At 68.7% G+C, this 17,562-nt stretch overlaps 1 protein-coding gene across 1 annotated transcript; it reads left to right on the top strand.

Moving 5' to 3' along the window:
* Window positions 1–511: 511 nt before the first annotated feature.
* SAMD1 (sterile alpha motif domain containing 1) lies at window positions 512–15,894 on the top strand. The gene is made up of 5 exons (XM_068999430.1): window positions 512–1,082; window positions 5,026–5,308; window positions 9,561–9,654; window positions 11,402–11,513; window positions 15,717–15,894. Exons 1-5 carry the CDS (start codon window positions 537–539, stop codon window positions 15,879–15,881), a joined length of 1,200 nt encoding a protein of 399 aa, XP_068855531.1. The 5' UTR covers window positions 512–536; the 3' UTR covers window positions 15,882–15,894.
* Window positions 15,895–17,562: the final 1,668 nt, after the last annotated feature.

The raw sequence follows: 17,562 nt of genomic DNA, 5'->3' as shown, positions 1-17,562 counted from the left end.
CAGCCCGGGGGGGGGGGCCTCTGGGGGCGGGGCTCCGCTCGGGGGGCGTGGCCTCCCATAGGGGGCGTGGCCTCCCACAGGGGGCGTGGTTTAACCAACGAGCGCGGCTTTGTCCGGTGGGCGTGGCCTCCCCGGGTGGGCGTGGCCTCACCGCGGAGGGGGCGGGGCGATGGGGGTGGGCGGGGCTTCTCCGCCGGGCTCTGTCCGTCTCCTCCGCTTTGTGGGCGGGGCTTAGCGCGGCCCTAGGCGGGGCTTAGCGCGGCCGTGGGCGGGGCTTAGTGCGGCCCTAGGCGGGGCTTAGCGCGGCCCTAGGCGGGGCTTAGTGCGGCCGTGGGCGGGGCCTGCCGTGGGCGCGGCCGCGCGGGGCGGCTCCACCCCGAGGCGCGCGCGCGCGGCGGCCGCCGCTCCTCCTCCGAGCGGGCGCGCGCGGGCGGGGCGGGGGCGGAGGAGGAGGAGGAGGAGGAGGAGGAGGAGGAGGAGGAGGAGGAAGGGGCGCGGGAGGGGGGGGGGCCGGCGGTGCCGCGGGGGGGGGGGCCATGGCGGTGCCGCCGCCGCCGCCGCCGGGCCCCGAGCAGGCCCCGCGGTACCAGGAGTGGATCCTGGACACCATCGACTCTCTGCGTTCGCGCAAGGCGCGGCCGGACCTGGAGCGCATCTGCCGCATGGTGCGGCGGCGGCACGGCCCCGAGCCCGAGCGCACCCGTGCCGAGCTGGAGAAGCTGATCCAGCAGCGCGCCGTGCTCCGCGTCTCCTACAAGGGCAGCATCTCGTACCGCAACGCCGCCCGCGTGCAGCCGCCGCGCCGCCCGCCGCCGCCCGCCCGCCGCCCGCCGCCCGTCAGCCTCCGCGACACCGCGCGGCTGCTCGGCGGCGACGGCCGCCTCACCCGCGGCCGCCTCCAGGGCTCGGCCGCGCCCGGCGGCGGCGGGGGGGCGGCCGGGGCGGCCCCCGGGGCGGGCGGCGGCGGCGGCGGCGGCGGCGGCGGAGCGGGCGGCGGGGCCCGGCCCGAGCGCACCCGGCTGGGCGCCATCGCCACGGCCCGCGGGGAGCGCGGGAGAGCGGCCGCGGGGAGGGCGCGGAAGGTGAGGAGGGGGCGTGAGGGGGAGCGCGGCGAGGGGCTGAGGGGAGCGGGGGGCCCGGGGATTGTGAGGGGGGGAGCGCGGGAAGTTGGGGGGAGACGTGAGGCGGCTGAGAGGAATGGGGGTCGTGAGGGGGCAGCGAGGGCTGAGGGGAGCCTGAGGGGCTGAGGGGGGGGGGGGCATCGAAAGGCGGGCGTCATGAGGGGCTGAGGGGAACGGGGGCTGCGGGGGTCGTGAAGGGGCGCCGGGGGTGGGAGGGGAGGGGAGCGGGAGTCGTGAGGAGGAGCGCGGGAAGGGGGGCAGCGATGAGGGGCTGAGGGGAATGGGGGTACCGGGGGTCGTGAGGGGGCACCGGGGGGGGGGCTGAGGGGACCCTGAGGGGTCCGGAGGTCGTGAGGGGGAGAGCGGGAAGCGGGGGGAGCCCGGGGTGGTGAGGGGGCACCGGGAGCGGGGGAGTCATGAGGGGCAGAGGGCCCGGGGGGGCTCTGGGGAGGGGTCCGGGGGTCGTGAGGGGGAGCGCGGGAGGGACCGGGAGTTTTGGGGGGGGCTGAGAGGAACGGAGGGGCCCGGGGGTCGTGAGGGGGCACGGGGGGGGGGGGTCTGAGGGGCTGAAGCGTTCGGGGGTCGTGAGGGGGCACGGGGGGGGGGGTCTGAGGGGCTGAAGCGTTCGGGGGTCGTGAGGGGGCACCGGGGGGGGGGTCTGAGGGGCTGAGGCGTTCGGGGGTCGTGAGGGGGCACCGGGGGGCGGCTCTGAGGGGATCCTGAGAGGATTGAGGGGGGTCCGAGGGTCGTGAGGGGGAACCGGGGAAAGAGCGAGCCCTGAGGGGAGCGGGGCCCTCTGTGAGGGGGGACCCTGAGGGGACCCTGGGGAAGGGGCCGGGGGTCGTGAGGGAGAACCAGGGGGGGATCTGAGGGGCTGAGGCGTTCGGGGGTCGTGAGGGGGCACCGGGGGGGGATCTGAGGGGATCCTGAGAGGATTGGGGGGGTCCGAGGGTCGTGAGGGAGAACCGGGGGAGAGCGAGCCCTGAGGGGAACGGGGCCCTCTGTGAGGGGGGACCCTGGGGAAGGGGCCGGGGGTCGTGAGGGGGCACCGGGGGGGGATCTGAGGGGCTGAGGCGTTCGGGGGTCGTGAGGGGGCACCGGGGGGGGGTCTGAGGGGATCCTGAGAGGATTGAGGAGGGGTCCGAGGGTCGTGAGGGGGAACCGGGGGAGAGCGAGCCCTGAGGGGAGCGGGGCCCTCTGTGAGGGGGGACCCTGAGGGGACCCTGGGGAAGGGGCCGGGGGTCGTGAGGGGGCACCGGGGGGGGGATCTGAGGGGCTGAGGCGTTCGGGGGTCGTGAGGGGGCACCGGGGGGGGGATCTGAGGGGATCCTGAGAGGATTGGGGGGGGTCCGAGGGTCGTGAGGGGGAACCGGGGAAAGAGCGAGCCCTGAGGGGAGCGGGGCCCTCTGTGAGGGGGGACCCTGGGGAAGGGGCCGGGGGTCGTGAGGGAGAACCGGGGGGGGATCTGAGGGGCTGAGGAGTTCGGGGGTCGTGAGGGGGAACCGGGGGGGGATCTGAGGGGCTGAGGCGTTCGGGGGTCGTGAGGGGGCATCGGGGGGGGGATCTGAGGGGATCCTGAGGCGTTCGGGGGTCGTGAGGGGGCACCGGGGGGAGAGCGAGCCCTGAGGGGAACGGGGCCCTCTGTGAGGGGGGACCCTGAGGGGACCCTGGGGAAGGGGCCGGGGGTCGTGAGGGGGCACCGGGGGGGCGGGTCTGAGGGGATCCTGAGAGGATTGAGGGGGGTCCGAGGGTCGTGAGGGAGAACCGGGGGGAGAGCGAGCCCTGAGGGGAGCGGGGCCCTCTGTGAGGGGGGACCCTGGGGAAGGGGCCGGGGGTCGTGAGGGGGCACAGGGGGGGGGGATCTGAGGGGCTGAGGCGTTCGGGGGTCGTGAGGGGGCACCGGGGACCCTGAGGGCATGGAGGGGACCGGGGGGGGGCTCTGGGGGGGTGACCCTGAGGGGCTTCAGGGGCACTGGGGACAGGAAGGCTGAGGGGGCATTGGGGACCCCTGAAGGGGTGGTGGGGACACAGGGGGGCTTAAGTGGGTTGAGGGGACCTGGTGGAGGGGGGGGGGGGGACACGGGACACAGAGAAAGGGGTTTGGGGGGGCTGAGGGGACTTGGGGGGGGTCCCCTGAGGAGATTTGGGGGGGCTGAGGGCCCTGAGGGGGGTTGGGGAGACCCTCTAGGGGACCCCTGAGGGAACTGGGGGGGCCCTGAGGACGTGGGGGGGGGAGACCCTGAGGGGACAGCGGAGACCCCAAGGGGATGTTGGGGACCCCCAAGAGGATTTGGGTGACCTGGAGAGGGGGGAACAGGGACTGGGGGACGGGAGGGGACCCCTGAGGGGGCTGTGGGGAGCCCTGAGGGGGCTGTGGGGGTCCCCAAGAGCCAGGACTGGATGGGGGGGGGGCTGGGGGGTTTGGGGGGGGACAATGACAGGGATGGGTGACAGCTCTGGGGGGAAAGTGCAGAATTGGGGTGTCCTGGGGTTGGGGGGCCCTGCAGGACTGGGGGCTTCATTTTTGGGGGACCCTGAAGGCCTGGCGGGTTCATTTTTGGGGGGCCCTGCAGGACTGGGGGCTTCATTTTTGGGGGGTGTCCCGGGGTTGGGGGGCCCCGCAGAACTGGGGGGTTCATTTTTGGGGTGTCCTGGGTTTGGGGAGCCCTGCAGGACTGGGGGATCATTTTTGGGGGTGTCCCGGGTTTGGGGGGCCCTGCAGGACTGGGGAGTTCGTTTTTGGGGGGCCCTGCAGGACTGGGGGCTTCATTTTTGGGGGGTGTTCTGGGTTTGGGGGGCCCCGCAGAACTGGGGGGTTCATTTTTGGGGGTGTCCCGGGTTTGGGGGGCCCTGCAGAACTGGGGGCTTCATTTTTGGGGGGTGTTCTGGGGTTGGGGGGCCCCGCAGAACTGGGGGGTTCATTTTTGGGGGGCCCTGCAGGCCTGGGGGGTTCATTTTTTGGGGGTGTCCCGGGTTTGGGGGACCCTGCAGGACTGGGGGCTTCATTTTTGGGGGTGTCCCGGGTTTGGGGGGCCCTGCAGGCCTGGGGGGTTCATTTTTGGGGGTGTCCCGGGTTTGGGGGGCCCTGCAGGACTGGGGGCTTCATTTTTGGGGGGTGTTCTGGGGTTGGGGGGCCCCGCAGAACTGGGGGGTTCATTTTTGGGGGGCCCTGCAGGACTGGGGGGTTCATTTTTGGGGGATCCCAGCTTTGGGGGGCCCCGCAGAACTGGGGGTGTTGTGATTTTTTGGGGGGCCCTGCAGGACTGGGGGGTTCATTTTTGGGGGTGTTCTGGGGTTTGGGGGGCCCCGCAGGACTGGGGGTGTTGTGATTTTTTGGGGGGCCCTGCAGGACTGGGGGGGTTCATTTTTGGGGGATCCCAGCTTTTGGGGGGCCTCGCAGAACTGGGGAGTTCATTTTTTGGGGGGTGTCCCAGCTTTTGGGGGGCCCCGCAGGACTGGCGGGTTCATTTTTGGGGGATCCCAGCTTTTGGGGGGCCCTGTAGGACTGGGGGGTTCATTTTTGGGGGGCCCTGGGTTTGGGGGGCCCTGCAGGACTGGGGGGTTCATTTTTGGGGGGCCCTGGGTTTGGGGGGCCCTGCAGGACTGGGGGGTTCATTTTTGGGGGGGATCCCAGCTTTTGGGGGGCCCCGCAGGACTGGGGGTGTTGTGATATTTTTTGGGGGGTGCTCTCCCCCTCCCCTGAGCTCGACGTGCACCTCCGGAGCCCCTATTTTGGGGTGGGGCCGGAGCCTTTAGGGTCAGGGCTGTACATTTTTGGGGGGCTGTAGCTTTTCGGGGGCGGAGGGGGGGGCTCCATCTCCCTGTGGTGGTGATGGGGGGGGGGGGTGTGGGGGTGGTGCGACCTTCCCGCTGATTTTCGGGGTCCCCCCCCCCCTGTTTCCAGCCCCCCTGCAGCAGCAGCGAGGCCTCGGCGCGGGAGGAGGAGGAGGAGGAGGAGGATGAGGACGAGGAAGACGAGGACGGGACGGGCTCCGAGGCCTCGGAGGACGCGGGGCCCCCCCGGCAGCTGAACGGGGAGGGTCGGGGGGGGCCCCCCCTGCGCCCCCCGGGGCAGCCGCCCCCCGAGAGACCCCCCCAGCCCAAGGCCTGCGCCCCGGGCGAGGGCGGCTGCCAGCACATGGCCCCCCTCAAAAAGGAGGGGGCCTTCGGGCAGCCCGACAGAGCAGGTGCCGAGGGAGGGAGGGAGGTTTGGGGGGTGCTGGGGGGTGGTTTGGGGGTGCTGGGGGCGGTTTGGGGGTGGTGGGGGGTGGTTTGGGGGTGCTGGGGGAGGTTTGGGGGGTGCTGGGGGTGGTTTTGGGGGTGCTGGGGGAGGTTTGGGGGGTGCTGGGGGGTGGTTTGGGGGTGGTGGGGACCATTTTGGGGTGGTGGGAGCCGTTTTGGGGGTGCTGGGGGCGGTTTGGAGGGTGGTGGGGGTGGTTTGGGGGTGCTGGGGGCGGTTTGGGGGTGCTGGAGGGTGGTTTGGGGGGTGATGAGGGGCAGTTTGAGGGTGGTGGGGGTGGTTTGGCGGTGATGAGGGAGGTTTGGGGGGTGATGAGGGGTGGTTTGGAGGGTGCTGGGGGGAGGTTTGGGGGGTGCTGGGGGGTGGTTTTGGGGGTGCTGGGGGAGGTTTGGGGGGTGCTGGGGGGTGGTTTGGGGGTGCTGGGGGAGGTTTGGGGGGTGCTGGGAGCCGTTTTGGGGTGGTGGGAGCTGTTTTGGGGGTGCTGGGGGTGGTTTGGGGGGTGCTGGGGGTGGTTTTGGGGGTGCTGGGGGAGGTTTGGGGGGTGCTGGGGGTGGTTTGGGGGTGCTGGGGGAGGTTTGGGGGGTGCTGGGAGCCGTTTTGGGGTGGTGGGAGCTGTTTTGGGGGTGCTGGGGGTGGTTTGGGGGGTGCTGGGGGTGGTTTTGGGGGTGCTGGGGGAGGTTTGGGGGGTGCTGGGGGTGGTTTGGGGGTGCTGGGGGAGGTTTGGGGGGTGCTGGGGGTGGTTTGGGGGTGCTGGGGGAGGCTTGGGGGGTGCTGGCGGTGGTTTTGGGGGTGATGAGGGAGGTTTGGGGGGTGATGGAGCTGTTTTGGGGGTGCTGGGGGTGGTTTGGGGGTGGTGGGAGCAGTTTGAGGGTGCTGGGGGGAGGTTTGGGGGGTGCTGGGGGTGGTTTGGGGGTGCTGGGGGTGGTTTGGGGGTGGTGGGGGTGGTTTTGGGGGTGATGAGGGAGGTTTGGGGGTGCTGGGGGGTGGTTTGGAGGTGGTGGGGGGTGGTTTGGGGGGTGCTGGGGGGTGGTTTGGGGGTGGTGGGGACCATTTTGGGGTGGTGGGAGCCGTTTTGGGGGTGCTGGGGGCGGTTTGGAGGGTGGTGGGGGTGGTTTGGGGGTGCTGGGGGCGGTTTGGGGGTGCTGGAGGGTGGTTTGGGGGGTGATGAGGGGCAGTTTGAGGGTGGTGGGGGTGGTTTGGCGGTGATGAGGGAGGTTTGGGGGTGGTGGGGGGTGGTTTGGGGGTGCTGGGGGTGGTTTTGGGGTGCTGGGAGCCGTTTTGGGGTGGTGGGAGCTGTTTTGGGGGTGCTGGGGGGTGGTTTGGGGGGTGATGGAGCTGTTTTGGGGGTGCTGAGGGTGGTTTGGGGGTGCTGGGGGGTGGTTTGGGAGTGGTGGGGGTGGTTTGGGGGGTGATGAGGGCAGTGTGGGGGTGCTGGGGGTGGTTTGGGGGTGCTGAGGGAGGTTTGGGGGGTGATGGAGCTGTTTTGGGGTTGCTTTGGTGGTTTGGGGGTGGTGGGAGCAGTTTGGGGGTGGTGGGAGCAGTTTGAGGGTGCTGGGGGTGGTTTGGGGGTGCTGGGGGTGGTTTTGGGGATGATGAGGGACGTTTGGGGGTGGTGGGGGGAGGTTTGGGGGGTGATGAGGGCAGTGTGGGGGTGCTGAGGGAGGTTTGGGGGGTGATGAGGGCAGTGTGGGGGTGCTGGGGATGGTTTGGGGGTGGTGGGGGGCGGTTTTGGGGGTGCTGGGGGGCGGTTTGGGGGTGCTGAGGGAGGTTTGGGGGGTGATGGAGCTGTTTTGGGGGTGCTGGGGGCGGTTTGGGGGTGGTGAGAGCCTTCTTGGGGGGTGGTGGGAGCAGTTTGGGGGTGCTGGGGGGTGGTTTTGGGGTGGTGGGGGTGGTTTGGGGGGTGCTGGGGGTGGTTTGGGGGTGATGAGGGAGGTTTGGGGGTGCTGGGGGGTGGTTTGGGGGGTGATGGAGCTGTTTTGGGGGTGCTGGGGTGGTTTGGGGGTGGTGGGAGCAGTTTGGGGGTGGTGGGAGCAGTTTGAGGGTGCTGGGGGTGGTTTGGGGGGTGCTGGAGGTGGTTTTGGGGATGATGAGGGAGGTTTGGGGGTGGTGGGGGTGGTTTGGGGTGGTGGGGGGCGGTTTGGGGGTGGTGGGGGGAGGTTTGGGGGGTGATGAGGGCAGTGTGGGGGTGCTGGGGATGGTTTGGGGGTGGTGGGGGGCGGTTTTGGGGGTGCTGGGGGGCGGTTTGGGGGGGTGATGAGGGCAGTGTGGGGGTGGTGGGGGCGGTTTGGGGGTGCTGAGGGAGGTTTGGGGGGTGATGGAGCTGTTTTGGGGGTGCTGGGGGCGGTTTGGGGGTGGTGAGAGCCTTCTTGGGGGGTGGTGGGAGCAGTTTGGGGGTGCTGGGGGGTGGTTTTGGGGTGGTGGGGGTGGTTTGGGAGTGATGGGGCGGTTTGGGGGTGCTGGGGGAGGTTTGGGGGTGCTGAGGGAGGTTTGGGGGGTGGTGGGAGCAGTTTGGGGGTGCTGGGGGCGGTTTGGGGGTGGTGGGGGTGCTTTGGGGGTGCTGGGGGGAGGTTTGGGGGGTGCTGGGGGGTGGTTTTGGGGTGGTGGGGGCGGTTTGGGAGTGATGGGGCGGTTTGGGGGTGGTGGGGGGTGGTTTGGGGGGTGATGAGGGCAGTGTGGGGGTGGTGGGGGCGGTTTGGGGGGTGATGGAGCTGTTTTGGGGGTGCTGGGGGTGGTTTGGGGGTGGTGAGAGCCTTCTTGGGGGGTGGTGGGAGCAGTTTTGGGGTGGTGGGAGCAGTTTTGGGGTGGTGGGAGCAGTTTGGGGGTGCTGAGGGCAGTTTTGGGGTGCTGGGGGCAGTTTGGGGGTGGTGAGAGCCATTTTGGGGGGTGGTAGGAGCCGTTTTGGGGGTGCTGGGGGCGGTTTGGGGGTGCTGGGGGCAGTTTGGGGGCTGATGGGAGCTGTTTTGGGGTGTTGGGCCCTGTTTTGGGGGGGGTTCAGGGCACTTTGGGGGGTGATGGGAGCTGTTTTGGGGTGGTGGGAGCTGTTTTGGGGGTGCTGGGGGCGGTTTGGGGGTGGGGGGAACTGTTTTGGGGGTGGTGGAGCCATTTTGGGGGTGCTGAGGGCAGTTTTGGGGTGGTGGGAGGAGTTGGGGGTGGTGGGGCAGTTTTGGGGGTGCTGGGGGCAGTTTGGGGTGCTGGGGGGAGGTTTGGGGTGGGGGGTCAGTCTGGGGGTCAGTTTGGGGTGTGGGGTCAGTTTAGGGGTGTGGGGTCAGTCTGGGGGTCATTTTGGGGTGTGGGGGTCAGTTTGGGGTGTGGGGGTCAGTCTGGGGGTCAGTTTGGGGTGTGGGGTCAGTTTAGGGGTGGAGGGTCAGTCTGGGGGTCATTTTGGGGTGTGGGGGTCATTTTGGGGTGTGGGGGTCAGTTTGGGGTGTGGGGTCAGTTTAGGGGTGTGGGGTCAGTTTGGGGTGTGGGGTCAGTTTAGGGGTCAGTTTGGGGTGTGAGGTCAGTTTGGGGTGTGGGGTCAGTTTAGGGGGGGGGGTCAGTGTGGGGTCAGTTTGGGGTGGGGGGTCAGTTTGGGGTGTGGGGTCAGTTTGGGGTGTGGGGGTCAGTTTAGGGGTGGGGGGTCAGTCTGGGGGTCAGTCTGGGGGTCATTTTGGGGTGTGGGGTCAGTTTAGGGGTGGGGGGTCAGTTTAGGGGTGGGGGGTCAGTTTGGGGGGTCATTTTGGGGTGTGGGGTCAGTTTGGGGGTCAGTTTGGGGTGTGGGGTCAGTTTGGGGTGTGGGGGTCAGTGTGGGGTGTGGGGTCAGTTTGGGGTGTGGGGTCAGTTTAGGGGTCAGTTTGGGGTGTGAGGTCAGTTTAGGGGTGTGGGGTCAGTCTGGGGGTCAGTTTGGGGTGTGGGGTCAGTTTAGGGGTGTGGGGGTCAGTCTGGGGGTCAGTTTGGGGTGTGGGGTCAGTTTAGGGGTGTGGGGTCAGTTTGGGGGTCAGTTTGGGGTGTGGGGTCAGTTTGGGGTGTGGGGTCAGTTTAGGGGTGGGGGGTCAGTTTGGGGTGTGAGGTCAGTTTAGGGGTGTGGGGTCAGTCTGGGGGTCAGTTTGGGGTGTGGGGTCAGTTTGGGGTGTGAGGTCAGTTTAGGGGTGTGGGGTCAGTTTGGGGGTCAGTTTGGGGTGTGGGGTCAGTGTGGGGGTGACGCGGTGCTGTCCCCGCAGTGTCCCCGGCGCTGGTGGGGGCAGAGCCCTCGGTGCCGCTGTCCCCGGGCCGGCCGGGCCCCCAGGCGGCCGAGGGGGCCCCGTTCAGCTGCACGTGAGTCGGGGGCCAGCGGCCCCTCGTGTCCCTCTGGGCCACCCAGTGCCCCCCAGTGTCCCTCTGTGTCACCCAGTGTCCCCCTGGGCCACCCAGTGCCCCCTCGTGTCCCTCTGTGTCACCCAGTGTCCCCTTGTGTAACCCAGTGTCCCCTCGTGTCCCCCTGGGCCACCCAGTGTCCCCTTGTGTAACCCAGTGTCCCCTCGTGTCCCCCTGGGCCACCCAGTGTCCCCTTGTGTAACCCAGTGTCCCCCAGTGTCCCCTTGTGTCACCCAGCGGCCCCTCGTGTCCCCCTGTGTCACCCCAGTGCCCCCTCGTGTCCCCCTGGGCCACCCAGTGTCCCCTCGTGTCCCTCTGTGTCACCCAGTGTCCCCCTGTGTCACCCCAGTGCCCCCTCGTGTCCCTCTGTGTCACCCAGTGTCCCCTCGTGTCCCCCTGGGCCACCCAGTGTCCCCTCGTGTCCCTCTGTGTCACCCAGTGTCCCCCTGTGTCACCCCAGTGTCCCCTCGTGTCCCCCTGGGCCACCCAGTGTCCCCTTGTGTCACCCAGTGCCCCTTTGTGTCCCACCCAGTGTCCCACCCTGTGTCCCCGTGTCACCCAGTGTCCCCCTGTGTCCGTGTCACCCAGTGTCCCCTTGTGTCACCCAGTGTCCCCCAGTGTCCCCTTGTGTCACCCAGTGCCCCCTTGTGTCACCCGGTGTCCCTCTGTGCCACCCGGTGTCCCCTTGTGTCACCCAGCGGCCCCTCATGTCCTTCTGTGTCACCCCAGCATCCCGTGTCCCACCCAGTGTCCCCTCGTGTCCCTCTGTGTCACCCAGTGCCCCCTTGTGTCCCACCCAGTGTCCCACCCTGTGTCCCCTTGTGTCACCCAGTGTCCCCCTGTGTCCGTGTCACCCAGTGTCCCCTGTGTCACCCAATGCCCCCTTGTATCCTTCTGTGTCACCCTAGTGTCCCATTGTGTCACCCAGTGTCCCCTTGTGTCCCCCTGTGTCACCTAGTGTCCCCTCGTGCCACCCAGTGTCCCTCTGTGTCCCACCCAGTGTCCCACCCTGTGTCCCCCTGTGTCACCCAGCGGCCCCTTGTATCCCTCTGTGTCACCCCAGTGTCCCCTCCTGTCCCTTCGTGTCACCCAGGGTCCCCTTGTGTCACCCCAGTGCCCCCTCGTGTCCCTTTGTGTCCCACCCAGTGTCCCCCTGTGCCACCCCAGTGTCCCCATGTGTCACCCCAGTGTCCCCTCATGTCCCCCTGTGTCACCCCAGTGTCCCCTTGGGTCCCTTTGTGTCACCCCAGTGTCCCCTCATGTCCCTTTGTGTCACTCAGTGTCCCCTTGGGTCCCACCCAGTGTCCCCTTGTGTCACCCTGTGTCCCCCAATGTCCCTCTGTGCCACCCAGTGTCCCCCAGTGTCCCCCAGTGTCCCTCTGTGTCCCCCATGTCACCCAGTGTCCCTCTGTGTCCCCTCATGTCCCTTTGTGTCACCCCAGTGTCCCCCAGTGTCCCCCAGTGTCCCTCTGTGTCCCCCATGTCCCACCCAGTGTCCCCCTGACCGTTGTCTCCGTGTCCCCCTCAATGTCCCCCCGTCCCTGTGTCACCCCCCGCTGTGCTGTGACCGTGTCCCCGCAGCGTCCCCTGTCCCAGTCACCGTGTCCCCCTGTCCCCCTGTCCCGCTGTCCCCCTGTCCCCCCCGGTGGCGCTGTCTGGGTGTCCCCCGGGTGTCCCCGTGCCGGTGACGCTGTCCCCGTGTCCCCAGGGCCGGGCGGAAGGACAAGGCCGTGGACCCGGTGGAGTGGTCAGTGCGGGACGTGGTGGAGTATTTCACCGAGGCCGGCTTCCCCGAGCAGGCCGGGGCCTTCCAGGAGCAGGTGGGGCCACCCCTGTCACCCCTGTCACCCCTGGGTGTCCCTCCAGGGGCAGGTGGGGCCACCCCTGTCACCCCTGTCCCCTCTGGGTGTCCCTCCAGGGGCAGGTGGGGCCACCCCTGTCACCCCTGTCACCCCTGGGTGTCCCTCCATGGGCAGGTGGAGCCACCCCTGTCACCCCTGTCACCCCTGTCACCCCTGGGTGTCCCTCCATGGGCAGGTGGAGCCACCCCTGTCACCCCTGTCACCCCTGTCACCCCTGGGTGTCCCTCCAGGGGCAGGTGGGGTCACCCCTGTCACCCCTGTCACCCCTGGGTGTCCCTCCAGGGGCAGGTGGGGCCACCCCTGTCACCCCTGTCCCCTCTGGGTGTCCCTCCAGGGGCAGCTGGGGTCACCCCTGTCACCCCTGGGTGTCCCTCCATGGGCAGCTGGGGCCACCCCTGTCACCCCTGTCCCCTCTGGGTGTCCCTCCATGGGCAGCTGGGGTCACCCCTGTCACCCCTGTCACCCCTGGGTGTCCCTCCAGGGGCAGGTGGGGCCACCCCTGTCACCCCTGTCACCCCTGGGTGTCCCTCCAGGGGCAGGTGGGGCCACCCCTGTCACCCCTGTCACCCCTGGGTGTCCCTCCAGGGGCAGGTGGGGTCACCCCTGTCACCCCTGTCCCCTCTGGGTGTCCCTCCAGGGGCAGCTGGGGTCACCCCTGTCACCCCTGGGTGTCCCTCCAGGAGCAGGTGGGGCCACCCCTGTCACCCCTGTCACCCCTGGGTGTCCTTCCATGGGCAGGTGGAGCCACCCCTGTCACCCCTGTCCCCTCTGGGTGTCCCTCCAGGGGCAGGTGGGGTCACCCCTGTCACCCCTGTCCCCTCTGGGTGTCCTTCCAGGAGCAGGTGGGGTCACCCCTGTCACCCCTGTCACCCCTGGGTGTCCCTCCATGGGCAGGTGGGGTCACCCCTGTCACCCCTGTCCCCTCTGGGTGTCCCTCCAGGGGCAGCTGGGGTCACCCCTGTCACCCCTGTCCCCTCTGGGTGTCCCTCCATGGGCAGGTGGGGTCACCCCTGTCCCCTCTGGGTGTCCCTCCATGGGCAGCTGGGGCCACCCCTGTCACCCCTGTCACCCTTGGGTGTCCCTCCATGGGCAGGTGGGGTCACCCCTGTCCCCTCTGGGTGTCCCTCCATGGGCAGCTGGGGCCACCCCTGTCACCCCTGTCACCCCTGGGTGTCCCTCCATGGGCAGGTGGGGTCACCCCTGTCACCCCTGTCACCCCTGGGTGTCCCTCCATGGGCAGCTGGGGCCACCCCTGTCACCTCCAGTGTCCCCACAGTGTCCCCAGGGCTCCCTCAAGAACATCCCCCCCCAATTTCTCCATGTCCCCTCCGTCCCTGGGGGTGTCCCCTCCATCCCTGGGGGTGTCCCCTCCGTCCCTGGGGGTGTCCCCAAGTTGTCCCCCCTATTTTCCCCACAGACCCCCCCACCCCTCCCCATCCCCTGGGCCACCCCGGAGCCCATCCCCCCCTCCCCATGGCTGTCCCCTCACTGTCCCCCACTGTGGGGTGTCCCCTCATGGCCCCCGTGTCCCTTTGTCCCCGCAGGTGTCCCCACACCCCATTTCCCCCACAGACACCCCCACCCCTCCTCACCCCACCCTCCTCCATCGCCCAGGGCTGCTCCGGCTTCCATCCCCCGCTGTCCCCTCTGGGGGTGTCCCTGCTGTCCCCAGGCTGTCCCCTCCCCCGCTGTCCCCTCTGGGGGTGTCCCCACTGTCCCCTCTGGGGGTGTCCCTGCTGTCCCCTCCCCCGCTGTCCCCTCTGGGGGTGTCCCCAGGAGAAGGACAGCAGCTCGGCACTGCTGATGCAGAGGGGCCAACGTGCTCAGGGGCTCTCCATCCCCCTGTGTCCCATGGGTGTCCCTCGGGTGTCTCCTGTCCCCTGGGTGTCCCTCGGGTGCCCCCTGTCCCCTGGGTGTCCCCTGGGTGTCCCCTGGATGTCCCCTGTCCCTCTCTGTCCCTCGCTGTCCCCAGGAAACCGACAGCAAGTCGCTGCTGCTGATGCAGAGGGGCTGACGTGCTCAGGGGCTCTCCATCCCCCTGTGTCCCATGGGTGCCTCTGTCCCCTGGGTGTCCCTCGGGTGTCCCCTGTCCCCTGGGTGTCCCTTGGGTGTCCCCGGGGTGTCCCTGTCCCCTGGGTGTCCCTCACTGTCCTCACTGTCCTCAGGAGAAGGACGGCAGCTCGGCACTGCAGATGCAGAGGGGCCGATGTGCTCAGGGGCTCTCCATCCCCCTGGGTGTCCCCTGGGTGTCCCCTGGGTGTCCCCTGGGTGTCCCTGTGGCTGTCCCCTCCATCCCTGGGTGTCCCCTGGGTGTCCCCGGTCCCTCACTGTCCCCAGGAGAAGGACAGCAGCTCGGCACTGCTGATGCAGAGGGGCCAACGTGCTCAGGGGCTCTCCATCCCTCTGTGTCCCATCGGTGTCCCCTGGGTGTCCCTTGGGTGTCCCTTGGGTGTCCCCTGGCTGTCCCCTGTCCCTCACTGTCCCCGCTGTCCCCAGAAGAAGGACAGCAGCTCGGCACTGCTGATGAGGAGGGACTGACGTGCTCAGGGGCTCTCCATCCCCCTGTGTCCCATGGGTGCCCCCTGTCCCCTGGGTGTCCCTTGGGTGTCCCTTGGGTGTCCCCTGGGTGTCCCCTGGGTGTCCTCTGTCCCTCTGTGTCCCTCTGTGTCCCTCTGTGTCCCTCACTGTCCCCGCTGTCCCCAGGAGATCGACGGCAGCTCGGCACTGCTGATGCAGAGGGGCCGATGTGCTCAGGGGCTCTCCATCCCCCTGTGTCCCATGGGTGCCCCCTGTCCCCTGGGTGTCCCCTGGGTGTCCCTTGGGTGTCCCCTGGGTGTCCCCTGTCCCTCTGTGTCCCTCACTGTCCCCGCTGTCCCCAGGAGATCAACGGCAAGTCGCTGCTGCTGATGCAGAGGGGCCGACGTGCTCACGGGGCTCTCCATCCCCCTGTGTCCCATGGGTGTCCCTGTGGCTGTCCCCTGGGTGTCCCTCGGGTGTCCCCTGTCCCCTGGGTGTCCCTGTGGCTGTCCCCTGTCCCCTGGCTGTCCCTTGGGTGTCCCCTGGGTGTCCCTCACTGTCCCCACTGTCCCCAGAAGAAGGACAGCAGCTCGGCACTGCTGATGAGGAGGGACTGACGTGCTCAGGGGCTCTCCATCCCCCTGTGTCCCATGGGTGCCCCCTGAGTGTCCCCTGGGTGTCCCTGTGGCTGTCCCCTGTCCCTCTGTGTCCCTCTGTGTCCCTCTGTGTCCCTCACTGTCGCTGTCTGTCCCCAGGAAACCGACAGCAGCTCGCTGCTGCTGATGCAGAGGGGCCGATGTGCTCAGGGGCTCTCCATCCCTCTGTGTCCCATGGGTGTCCCCTGTCCCCTGGGTGTCCCCTGGGTGTCCCCTGTTCCTCACTATCCCTCACTGTCCCCAGGAGAAGAACAGCAGCTCACTGCTGCTGATGCAGAGGGGCCGACGTGCTCACGGGGCTCTCCATCCGCCTGGGTCCCATGGGTGCCCCCTGGCCCCTGGGTGTCCCATGGGTGCCCCCTGGCCCCTGGGTGTCCCCTGGGTGTCCCCTGGCTGTCCCCTGTCCCTCTGTGTCCCTCACTGTCCCCACTGTCCCTGTCTGTCCCCAGGAGAAGGACAGCAGCTCGGCACTGCTGATGCAGAGGGGCCAATGTGCTCAGAGGCTCTCCATCCCCCTGTGTCCCATGGGTGCCCCTGTCCCCTGGGTGTCCCCTGGGTGTCCCCTGTCCCTCTGTGTCCCTCTGTGTCCCTCACTGTCCCCGCTGTCCCCAGGAAACCGACAGCAGCTCGCTGCTGCAGATGCAGAGGGGCCGATGTGCTCAGGGGCTCTCCATCCCCCTGTGTCCCATGGGTGTCCCCTGTCCCCTGGGTGTCCCTCGGGTGTCCCTTGGGTGTCCCCTGGGTGTCCCCTGGGTGTCCCCTGTCCCTCTGTGTCCCTCACTGTCCCCGCTGTCCCCAGGAGATCGACGGCAAGTCGCTGCTGCTGATGCAGAGGGGCTGATGTGCTCAGGGGCTCTCCATCCCCCTGTGTCCCATGGGTGCCCCCTGAGTGTCCCCTGGGTGTCCCTTGGGTGTCCCTTGGGTGTCCCCTGTCCCTCTGTGTCCCTCTGTGTCCCTCTGTGTCCCTCACTGTCCCCGCTGTCCCCAGGAGATCGACGGCAAGTCGCTGCTGCTGATGCAGAGGGCCGACGTGCTCACGGGGCTCTCCATCCGCCTGGGCCCCGCGCTCAAGATCTACGAGTACCACGTGAAGCTGCTGCAGCGCAGCCACTTCCAGGACGAGGAGCCCCCCCCGGAGCCCTTCCCGGCCTGAACCCCCCCCCCCCCAGACCCGGGGGGACACCCCCAGACCCACGGGGGCACCCCCAGACCCGGGGGGACACCCCCAGACCCACTGGGACACCCCCAGACCCACTGGGGCACCCCGGTATCCGGGAGGGCTCCTCCCCCCCCCCGCTGCTGCACACAGAGACTTTGGGGGGTGGGCAAGGGGGGGTCCCACCCCTTTTTTTTGGGGGGGGGGGTCTCCCCTCTCTTTGGGGGGGGCTCCCATCGCTACTTTGGGGGGGGCATCGCCTCTCTTTAGGGTCCCGCCTCTATTTTTGGGGGGGTCCCACCCTTCTTTGAGGGATCCCATCTCTCTCTGAGGGGGTCTCATCTCTATTTTTGGGGGGGGGGTCCCATCTCTACCCCCCCCTATTTTGGGGGTCCCACCCCTTTTTGAGGGGGGGGTCTCTCTTTTGGGGGGGGGGCACTTCTCTAGGGGGACACTCCTCTTTTGGGGGGGTTCCCACCCCTCTTTTGGGGTGGCTTCTCTTTTGGGGGGGGTCCCACCCCTTATTTGGGGGGGTTGCCTCTCTTTTGGGGGGGGTCCCACCCCTCTTTTGGGGGAGGGGTTTCTCTTTGGGGGACCCCTCTTTTAGGGGGTCACGTCTCTTCGGAGGGGCCCACCCCTCTCTTTTGGGGCTCACCCCTCTTTTTGGGGGGGGGGGTCACCTCTCTATGGGGCACACTGGGGGTGGGGACACCCCACTCCTTGTGGGGGTCACCCATCTTTTGGGGGGGGGGTGTCACCTTCTTTTGGGGGGGGGTCACCCCTCCTTGAGGGAGCGCCCCCTTTTTAGGGGATCCCCCTTTTCTTTGGGGGGGGGGGGGATTTTTACCATGGGGGGAGGGGGTTGGGGGGGCTCTGCCCGGAGATGTTTTAACCTTCCCCAGCCTGTGCCCCCTCCCCTACACCCCCCCTCCCCAAATTGGGGTGCGGCCCCCCCCACCCCTAACCCCCCCCCCCCCCCCCCCGCAGTCTGTGCCCCTCCCCCCTTCCCCGGGCCTGGCTCGTTTTGGGTTTTTTTAAAGAAAAACGGAAAAAAATAAAATGGATAAATACAAAACCTGGGGGCGTCTTTTGGGGGGGGTGTGATATCCCGCCCCTCCCCCCCCCCATTTGGGGGGGTTTGGGTGGAATTGGGGGGGATTTGGGGGTGGGCTCGGGGAACCCCCCCCAGTGAGGGGAGGGTGCTGCGCATGCGCCGGTCCTCCTGGCCGCCAGGGGGCGCCTGCGCCGCTCACCCCCCCTGCCACGGGGAGCCCCACCGCTCCTCTGCGCATGCGCCGGTCCTCCTGCCCGCCAGGGGGCACCAACACCGCTCGCCCCCTCACGGGGCCCCTCCGCCCCTCCGCGCATGCGCCGGTTCCGATGTGAGGCCGCCACGTTCCCTACGGCGGCCGCCAGGGCCCAAAAGGCCCGCTCCGTAAACGAGCCTCGGCTGCCCCAAAATACCCCCAGCGGCCCTAAACTGCCCCAAACACCCCTAAAACAGCCTCGGGCTTGACTAAAGGAGCCACAACTGTCCCCAAACCGGCCTAAACTGCCCCAAAACAGCCTCAGACGCCACTGAAGCCATAAATACCCCAAAACTGCCCCAAACACCCCCTAATGTGCTTCGAACCGCTCTAAAACATCCTCAGCCCCCCCATACGACCCTCCCGACCCC

This window comes from Aphelocoma coerulescens, unplaced genomic scaffold (genome assembly GCF_041296385.1).
Source record: "Aphelocoma coerulescens isolate FSJ_1873_10779 unplaced genomic scaffold, UR_Acoe_1.0 HiC_scaffold_385, whole genome shotgun sequence".
Classification (NCBI taxonomy): domain Eukaryota; kingdom Metazoa; phylum Chordata; class Aves; order Passeriformes; family Corvidae; genus Aphelocoma; species Aphelocoma coerulescens.
This window is presented reverse-complemented; position numbering and strand designations above follow the sequence as displayed.

Coding starts and splice junctions, on each gene's coding strand:
- SAMD1 (XM_068999430.1), top strand. CDS start 537: ATGGCGGTGCCGCCGCCGCCGCCGCCGGGCCCCGAGCAGGCCCCGCGG. Junction 9,655..11,401: donor GGGGCCCCGTTCAGCTGCAC/GTGAGTCGGGGG, acceptor CCGTGTCCCCAG/GGCCGGGCGGAAGGACAAGG. Junction 11,514..15,716: donor CCGGGGCCTTCCAGGAGCAG/GTGGGGCCACCC, acceptor CGCTGTCCCCAG/GAGATCGACGGCAAGTCGCT.